Below are 9,598 nucleotides of genomic sequence, written 5' to 3' on the forward strand. Positions count from 1 at the left end.
CATAAAGAAGGTGTCTACAGCAATTTCAAACTTTCAAGGTGATATCCCAAGAAATTGATAATAGACAGTTCCAAAAATTGAACCTGGATATGTCCATTTATGAAATTCTGCAGGTTGAATGGGAAAAACTTGAGAAATCCTGAAGAAATGCTTAGATGTGGTATCCACTGGTAGTAAGGATTCCAAAAGTTCAAAACCCAGTAGATGGTTAACTCTCCCAGCTTCCACATTTGCCGTGTCACTTTTAATATTATCATAAATATAAAGTTAAAAAAGTAAAGGCTCTTTGGATTGATATATATATTTATTATGTAGATTTGAAACAAAATAAATTAAAATAATGTTTCTAAATGTCAAGTAAAATGATAAAAGAGAAATACACGTCCAGCATCGATGACAGGTTACGTTCAATCATTGTCCATCCGAATCGAATATGTTCTTAGCGCTGAAAAAGAAGCCAAAAACAGACTTTAAATTACAGATCCCGCCTATTCAGTGAAAAAATGTAAAGTGTTCCGGGGCGTTTTACAAATTTTACAACAAAAAATCTTATGAGAACAGTACATGTATATATATTAAAGCAGTTGCATTCTTTAGTTTTTGAGAGTTCGTCATTATTAATTAAGTTTGCCTTAACATAAAGGTTAAATGGGCACGAAAATTAGGTAGAAAATGCACTATAATCGTATGCATCCTTCATTCAATTTTATTAAAAACGTAACTATCGTTTTAAAAGTTTAAAATGAAATTTTAAAGAAATCAATGCGACATATAATTTAACTTGTACGGGACTAAACGCGCATTTTTCCACAAGAGAAATTTAAGGGAAACATATCTTGAAGCAAGTACGTTTAATGTTCAATCTGAGACTGAAATAATCGTCCGGTATTTAGAAAGTCCCGATTTTCTCAGCGTGCGGTTTTCTCAACTTTCACAGTACATCCAACCTATCTAAAACTACAAGCAAGATGTTTAATGATGATAACAGTAATAGTTATTATACCTTCTTTGCTGCTGTATTGATCAATTGTCTGAGGAGGGCTTTAATCTTTGTCTCACGTTCTTCTACTTTTGTTTCTTCTTCTTCCGCTTCGGTTATTGCTTCATCGACCTCTTCTTCAACTTCATCCAAGTCTTTGTTCAATTCTTTGACTTCGTTTTCGTAGGTTTCAAAAACTTTGTCACACAGGCCGAACAGAGGTCCGGTTTCTGTCATGTACACGTCTTCAGCACCTATTTGAATAATTATAACTTCAATTTAGCCCGTAACCTGATCAAAAATTCTGTAATGAATTTGGAACACTGCAATTTGTGCATTTTTACTTTTCAAATGTTTCCCAGACAAGGTGTTTACGTTGCATATAGTGCATTATTTAGCATTATTTAGCATTACTCCAGTCATATGTCTATAAAAATGTTTTACACTTTTGCGCTTACATATATAAGCGTTGGAAAACCTTCAAACTTTCAATCAAACTGTTAGGTTAAGTTAAGAAGAAAAGATGGGAGGCAAAAGTATAAAGCATAATATTATCAAAAACGAAATGACTTACTATCTTTTTCGGCGACCAGAAGGGCAATTGCAAGTTCCTCTTTCTCGGCATGAAGATTGACACACTGGAGGAGGGGGAAAATGTCATTCATGAACTTAGTGGCGCCAGCCTTCTCTTCTTCTGTTGCATTCTAGGAGAAAATTAAGAAAATTTAAAGAAATAAATCCAGTGCAAAGTTGTAAAAATACAAAATGTTCATTCATAATATATTGTATTGTTATTTATGTCTATTAGTTTTGTTTAATTTTATAAACACTTAACGGAGCAAATTTACAATGCGAGGTGAACTACTTTGTTTACAAATTACATTGTATATGTATGCATTAGATCTGACTACAGGTACATAAGATATATACATGTACATGCGGTAAAATCCTTATCAGTTCAATACTTAATATTTTTGCGCTTGTAAAACCTTCGATCAATTTCTTCGTTTTATATTTTATTTTACACCGCTTTTATCAAATATCATTTTTGACGTGATAGGCAAACATATTAACCAGTGTAGGTAAATGCATCTATCTTGATTTGAGATGCAAATCTAGGTGACGAAAATTCCAATTTTAAGAACATGTTACCACAAGTTAAATGTGCTCTTGTGGTAACAGTCCCTATTTGGGCAATGTTAATATATTTACCATCAAATGTGCGCCGCACTCGTAAACTTTTGGACAAGCCTCTACAAGAATGCTGTCGCCAGCTGTAACAGAAAATGGTATAATATATAATTATGATGATGTAGATATGACATTCTCATATTGGTTATAGATATTTAAGTAAACAAATGCATAATCTTTTGGCAAGTTTTGATACTTCAGCGTTCAACATTATACGTTTAGAATGAACAGTTAGTTTTGTCGGCGTGTACTGTTATATAACATATGTTTTGGTATCATATTCTTTACATGCATTGTCAGCGTTACCAACCCACCTACTTCTTACGGAAAAATAACGAAAGTTTGCCTGAATGTTATGGACATATGCCCTAATTAGATCACTTGATAAATTCATCGCTGTCTAATAAAATCTTACAATATAATGACATCATGTAACAGTGTCCAGACAAATACAATAAATAAACCTGAATAACCACAAATTGCAGGACGTTTAAATCTGAAATGCACAAGGATGAAAGTTAAGTATCTTACAGTTTATGTGACGTCACTGTCAATGAATTTAATTAAATAGTAAAAATAGAATGTCAAAAACTTACCTGGCAAATCTTCCAATCCAAGAATTTCAATCCAATTTCTAGCGGTTTCACATCTGCCAACGAGTGAAGCAACTGAAATGAAGCAAAGTTTTGTAAAACTTGGTACCGCCACCGGACTATATCATACTACATGTATTCCTATAGGAAAGTACCACAATTATTAATAATTATTGACTAGTGAGTCATTGAATATGATGTGATATTTACCGGTAGAATGTCATATTGACCAACACGATTCGCCATTTACTATAGGGTGAAATTGTTTACGCCAACTGGTATGTATTACTATAAAATAAATGAGTTAAAAGTTTTTATATCGTTTTGTTGTTGTCCAAAATAAAGTTTATGAGAGTACTTTGTCAGAGTTTCAGTTATTACGTCATATCCTGTTTGTATTTGAACGAAACAAAATAAACTAATGAAAATAGACGTTGACGACCTTTAAACAATGAGAAATCAAACAGTTGCACAGAGTCAGGTTTACCTATGTCCGGATTTATCAGGGCATCCCCTTACAGACTCGTGCTTGACCGTGATATAAAAGACCAAAGAACGTATGGCGTCCCCATACAAGAAGTTCAATACGAGAACAATACGCAACTTACATTCAATCCATCCATACGGCCATTTTCGTTCCATTTTATCGCCTTCTTTCTCCCCATCTCCCATTTTTTCACCTTTAAGCTCTAAAACGATAAAGTCCAAAGATAATTTAAATACACAATGTACATGTTTATTCAAGCTGAGCCTATCAAAAGAAGTAAAATAAAGACTGAATATATATAAATTCAGTGTGGCTTACCCTCAAATTACTAACCAACTATAGGGCAGTATCATAGCAAGTAATACACTGAATTAAAAACAATAACGTATGATAGGTAAAAGCGGCCTGCTATAAATCCATGCACATTTTATGAAAAGGGTGTGTTAGGTAGAAAATAGAAATGCAATAGAAAAAAGTTAAGTGACAGCATAAGACACTTCTGAACCAAATAATAGACCTTAAATGTGTCAAAGGTAATCTTTACATGAAACAGAATGATTATAAATAAATACTATTTGTCTGAAAACCAACATTCCTCCAGATTTCAATGAAGACTTAATGTTCTTTTGAGTAAAAGTAACGTCAAACGTACAATTTTTGTGATCTAAACCATTTATTTACAGCAGAAATAATTTCTAAAACTTTCCAAAATTATGCTGAAATTTTTATTTCTCCGTTCAAAACTGGGTAGAATAAAGTTATAAAAATAGAAAAATTCTCTGTGTAATTTTGCATATTCAAAGTCAGGTTGTTAATATTCATATATGAGCCGCGTCATGACAAAACCAACATAGTGCGTTTGCGACCAGCATGGATCCAGCCCAGCCTGCGCATCCGCGCAGTCTGATCAGGATCCATACTGTTCGCTTACCAACTCTATTACAAGTAGAGAAACTGATAGCGAACAGCATGGATCCTGATCAGACTGCGCGGATGCGCAGGCTGGTCTGGATCCATGCTGGTCGCAAACGCACTATGTTGGTTTTGTCATGACGCGGCTCAATTATATTCTACATCTTCAGAAAAAAGGGAGTTGAAAACATAAAAATGTACATTTTTTTACTACTGTGTACCATAAACTTGAATTGTATTCCGAAAAGAATTTATTTGTAGTTAAGCTTAACAATTATATTGCAAGTTCACATAATTAATATATAAATTCAATATTTAGATACATAAATTCTGTTTAAACAAATGAAATATTTTTTTATGTCTAATTGACAGATAAAATGAAATATAAAGAAAATATCTTCACTTACTTCTTATTCTTTGAAGCCTATCATCCACTGAAAGTTTCTTTTCAGCCGGCATACATGTCGCAAAACCGACAACGACCACGAGCAATAAAAGTGCGAGTCCCAGCTTCATCCTGCGTGTCTATATCTTGAACACCGTAACTAAATGTACGGTACGTCAGACGACAGGGCTTATATAGCCATGCTCTTTACCCTTTACCGTCCACTGATGAAAGATCACAATGGGATTTAACACTTCAAACAGTTTTCTATTGACAATTGAATATGAAGGTCACGAGGGTGAAGATATAGCACAGGGGAGAGGCCCTTCTAATGACAAATAAAAAATAAAAGAAAGAAAATAATTTGAGCCGCTGATGTGTTTTGACCTTTTGAAAGAGTTAAAAGTTTGAAGACCACTTGGAACTCCTTCTGGATTGGCTCTAAAATGGCGGCATATGCATAGTCTAAAGCGTTCATCGGAACAATATTTTCTTTGTAAAAGCTGTTCAGATCTTTCCCCGTAAATTCTTCTAGTTATGTGACAAAAACTATTTTGTATGAATTATGGGTATATCAGTGACTTCCCAACCCAAACCGCGAAAAAACAAATCTCCACAAATCCTTAACCCCCGCCCACAAAAAATCAACAACAACCCCTTAAACAACAACACCTACCCCACCCCCCAAAAAACAACAAAAAAAAAACTACAACAATAACAAAACCTCAACAACAACAACAACAAATAAACAACGACGGCGGCAACAACAAAAGCGCGGGAATGTATTATCATCATTCGCTATCAGGGCCTGCTAAAAAGAAATAATACCTTTTATTCCCTTCATTAGAACCGCTATGCAACATATGAAAAGTATGTACAATATTATAACATTTAGTAAATAATCTTTAAATTCTTACAAAAAGCTTAGCTATTAAATCTGTAAATAGACTGTATAGTGTGCTTCTTTTTCACACAATATGGCTATATGGACACAGTAGGCGGTCTAAATAATGGTTCAAATCTGCAAAAACGAGTATAATAATGTACTAATGTAAGTAAAATAACAGTTATTAGACTTATAATCAACGAGTGACCGGTCAAGACAGATTTTTTCTCATGTTTTTCATTTCTTCTTCGGTCCATTTAATGATTTCCAATTTTTTAAAATTATTTTTGATACATGTTTTATCGTACAAAAATAATTTAACATTCAAACACTTACTATAGTCAGATGATATTTAACGTAGTTTTAGAATAAAGAAACTAGAAATGAGCCGTGTCACAACAAAACCAACATAATGGGTTTGCGACCAGCATGGATCCAGACCAGCCTGCGCATCCGCATATATGTATGCCATTTGTTTTATCCTGTATTTTATATTGATTGATATGTACGTATATGTGATTGAGACTTAAATAGATAAATAAATAAATAAATAAATAAATAAATATAAATAGATAAATATATATTCGAGTTTAATGATTAACCAAATTCAGTCGCCTTTTTCAAAAGCTATCACTAGAGTTTATTTAACAATGATATAGTTTCTGAACCTTTTTGTTCCATTCAAACTGTACGCATCATTTTTGTTTAATAAGCCTTAGGGTGTTGTTTTCAACTGTTACGCTGCCCGATGTACATGTATAGTTTTACCTATTTCATAGATTCTTTAGTTATCCTTGACCGTACGTTTAGCACGAGTGAACAGACTGAAGAAACTATTGGTCAACACTATATTAAAGACCCGGGTCTGAATAAATTAAACAAACATTTGACTAGGTGCAATTTGTCAATATAAATAAAAACTTTCAGATTCAAAGCAATATCTGCTGATAAGGGTCAATGCTGCGACTTTTCCTTCAATTTTACACTTACAACTTTTATGTACAATGTTCGTATACATATTTTAGTAATTCTACTTAATGATAGATGCTCATAGACAAATTATAAGGATACTAATGTGCATTTAGAAAATGTCATATTTACTCTTTCTGATAAAATAATCATGAAAACGGTACAGATCAAATGTTACATTTCAACCCACGTTTATAAAATGTTATAGGAATATGTTAAGCTGAAAAGAAAAATGGAATGCATATACAACATATTTGTATTTTCCTAAAATGTCATTTCAAGTCAACAACAAATATTTCAATTATTCAGAGTTAGCCATTGCCAGTGTTAAGGTTAATAATACATAATTTTGTGATATCTATTGGAATGTGGTATTCATTCTCCATTTCTTCTTAATTTCAAGATGTACATATTTGCCGTTTGCGTTTTCAAGCACGGATCGAAGAAATGCAATATATCTGCCGTTAGGTAAATCCAATTAAAAAAAAATGAAATCATATCTTTTTTGTCAACCTTGACAATTCATATAATTGATGCAATGTGTTTCAATCTTTCAGTTTTGTGTTTTGCCATACGTCCTGTGTCTTTAAAGTTTTTTTTTAAATGATCTAGCAAGCTGAATCGACATTTAAGAATTTGAAATTTAACAACAGGTCAATTTTACGGTGACATTGGTATGTAAGTATACTTTTGTACTTTTGTTGATAATAGCACTTGAGGCTTTAGGGCGCAATGAAAGGTTGTGTGGATTTCTTTCTTGACACTGTATTTCATAGCTTTAAACATCAACAAGTCAATCGAAGCTCGTAATATTCTATGTTAGCCATCTAGATTTTACAATAGTTTTAAATTTAATTTGTTACGTCACTGTAAAATTATCCAAGTTATGCTGGCATGTAGTACTTCCAAAGTCCTTCCACCAAGAAATGAGATCTTGCAGAATACAGAAAAACAACGTTTGAAGTAACCAGAAATGACACAAAATGCACACTGTTACAATACATGAACTTAGAATATAACAAGTCATTCTAAAAATGACTTGAAATAGGGCACTTAAAAATTTCAAAGAACTATTTTCTAGACTACGTCTTATTCCGTACCGGGTGAGACCTTATGTACTATGAAATTAACAAAACGTCCTAAGTGGTCAGTTGTATGAGGTGTTGTCAAAAAACAAACTACGGTTTTCTATTATTATTTTAATTTTTGTCTCATGTGTTCCACAACAATTTATATATAGATATATATGAGTACACGCATGTTTTTAAAATGTTTTGTTTGTTTGTATCTGATGTCTTGTTGACGTAAGAAAATTAATCAAAATTATATGTCTCTGTAGTTTTATTATATTTTAAGCCAGTCATGAAGGAAATGACAAAAAGGAAATTGAAATTTTAAAGCTGAAATCAAATTATGTATGTTTGTGTTTTATTCGGCGCCCATCATAACAACCTTTTTAAATTTTGTTTGATCGACAGTGATACTGGTTAACAGTGATTAAAGATCAGAGACAATAGCTCTGGGGATATTGAAGTTGTGAAGGGAGGTAATTATTCTCATTTTGCATGTAAGTACAAGAAATCTAAATGGTATTTATCCGTTCCTAATAGAAACACATGTATCCTAAGCATTCATCATTTCCTTATAAAAAATAACGTAATATATTGCCAACATTAACCCCTCCCCCGAGTAATTTTAAACGTTATTATCTATTTTGCATGTTTGTGATTAATAATAATAATAATTATAAATATACACTTTATTTCATGAAGGTAACATATTAAGAAATACATATCTTATTTACAATATGGCCTTCAATTAAACAAGATAATGAATTTCACAAATATGTACACACATATCAAAAACATAAACAACAAACCATTCAAATTGACAGACACATGCATACATCAGGTTCATTTAAATTGTATATCAAGAAGATATATTAATGCTTACTTACTCTGACCTTTCTAACCTTTCTTGATTCCGCTTTGTCAAATAGTTCTGTAATTCTTTTGTCATATTATGTTATTTATATTAAGCAAAAGAGACCATGTATATTTACGTATTTTACATTAAATGCGCTGCTTTTGGCGAGGATTCTTTAATTTTTTAACAGTTCTTTTGGTTTAACCCCACCCATGTTAAAATAGTATAGTTGAAGTTCTTTCATAATTTTTGTTGACATGTAATTGTGATAAAAAAAATTGTTATTGTTGTTACAAACAAATGTGTTGTAACAATGGAAATCTGGTCGTGAGACTTGAGACTCATTAAACATTCAATGCTCAAACAGATAGGTCGAAAGTATGTCTTTTCTTCGAAAATTCGACCAAGGGCAAAAGTTGTAAAATAGTATGGCTATACTGATTGCTGAACTGAACTTTGAAGGGTTCCCCATGATCTTTACTTATCTACTTTCTAGCACATCTTTAAAAAAGCACAACGGGCAGTCTTACTAATGATCTAAATCTGTTACTAAATGTAGAAATATTTAGCAGTCTAATACCCAAAAATTTGCCCTCCAATTATATTTTTCCCGTCACCGTAGAATAAGAGGTCAAAAATAAGGTACTAGTATTTTCTCTGTTTGAATTAATGCAAATTTAATGTTATGACATACAACTTGATGGTAAACTGTTTGTTTGCTATAAGCTTTTCAATTATTGACACTGCATAATTTTAGGTAAATCTACTGTTTACCTGTCTGTTGGTTACGAAATAATTATTACGTCAAGATATAGGGATTATACACAGCCTACTGGAGACAGTGTATTCATAATTTATGCAGTAATTTTAGTTAAATAATAAAACGCGTCTTATCCAAATAACACCATTATTTCAAGAGGTTTTCGTTTTTACCATACGTTGACTTTTTTGAGCCCCCACTATAGGGGGGCATTTAGATTTACCCTTGTCCGTCCGTCCTTCCGTCCGTCCGTTCTCTTTTGTGTCGCACGTAGCTCAAAAACTATTTGACCTAGACTAATGAAACTTCACAGGAATGTTGACCAGCATGTGAAGTTGTGCACCTGGGTATTTTCGTGTCGATTTTTTTAGTATTTTTAGAGTTATTCCCCTTGATTTAGTAAAAATTTGCAATTTTCAACTTGTGTCGCACATAACTCAAAAACTATTTGACCTAGAGTCATGAAACTTCACAGGAAAGTTGATCAGCAGGTGAAGTTGTGCACCTGGG

At 32.5% G+C, this 9,598-nt stretch overlaps 1 protein-coding gene across 1 annotated transcript; it reads right to left on the reverse strand.

The window, feature by feature from the left end:
- Positions 1-285: 285 nt before the first annotated feature.
- Positions 286-4,772, reverse strand: LOC132731241 (uncharacterized). Its single transcript, XM_060717382.1, has 7 exons — positions 4,570-4,772; positions 3,372-3,452; positions 2,767-2,838; positions 2,192-2,253; positions 1,554-1,683; positions 1,004-1,233; positions 286-445 (listed from the first exon to the last, which is right to left on the reverse strand). The coding sequence occupies exons 1-7, from the start codon at positions 4,676-4,678 to the stop codon at positions 440-442; spliced, it is 690 nt and encodes a 229-aa protein (XP_060573365.1). The 5' UTR covers positions 4,679-4,772; the 3' UTR covers positions 286-439.
- Between the last annotated feature and the right edge of the window lie 4,826 nt (positions 4,773-9,598).

The sequence above is a fragment of the Ruditapes philippinarum genome, unplaced genomic scaffold, assembly GCF_026571515.1.
Source record: "Ruditapes philippinarum isolate M1 unplaced genomic scaffold, ASM2657151v2 ctg124_1_1_1_1, whole genome shotgun sequence".
NCBI classification, from domain to species: domain Eukaryota; kingdom Metazoa; phylum Mollusca; class Bivalvia; order Venerida; family Veneridae; genus Ruditapes; species Ruditapes philippinarum.

Coding starts and splice junctions, on each gene's coding strand:
- LOC132731241 (XM_060717382.1), bottom strand. CDS start 4,678: ATGAAGCTGGGACTCGCACTTTTATTGCTCGTGGTCGTTGTCGGTTTT. Junction 3,453..4,569: donor TAGGCTTCAAAGAATAAGAA/GTAAGTGAAGAT, acceptor TTATCGTTTTAG/AGCTTAAAGGTGAAAAAATG. Junction 2,254..2,766: donor TGGATTGGAAGATTTGCCAG/GTAAGTTTTTGA, acceptor TTTCTGTTACAG/CTGGCGACAGCATTCTTGTA.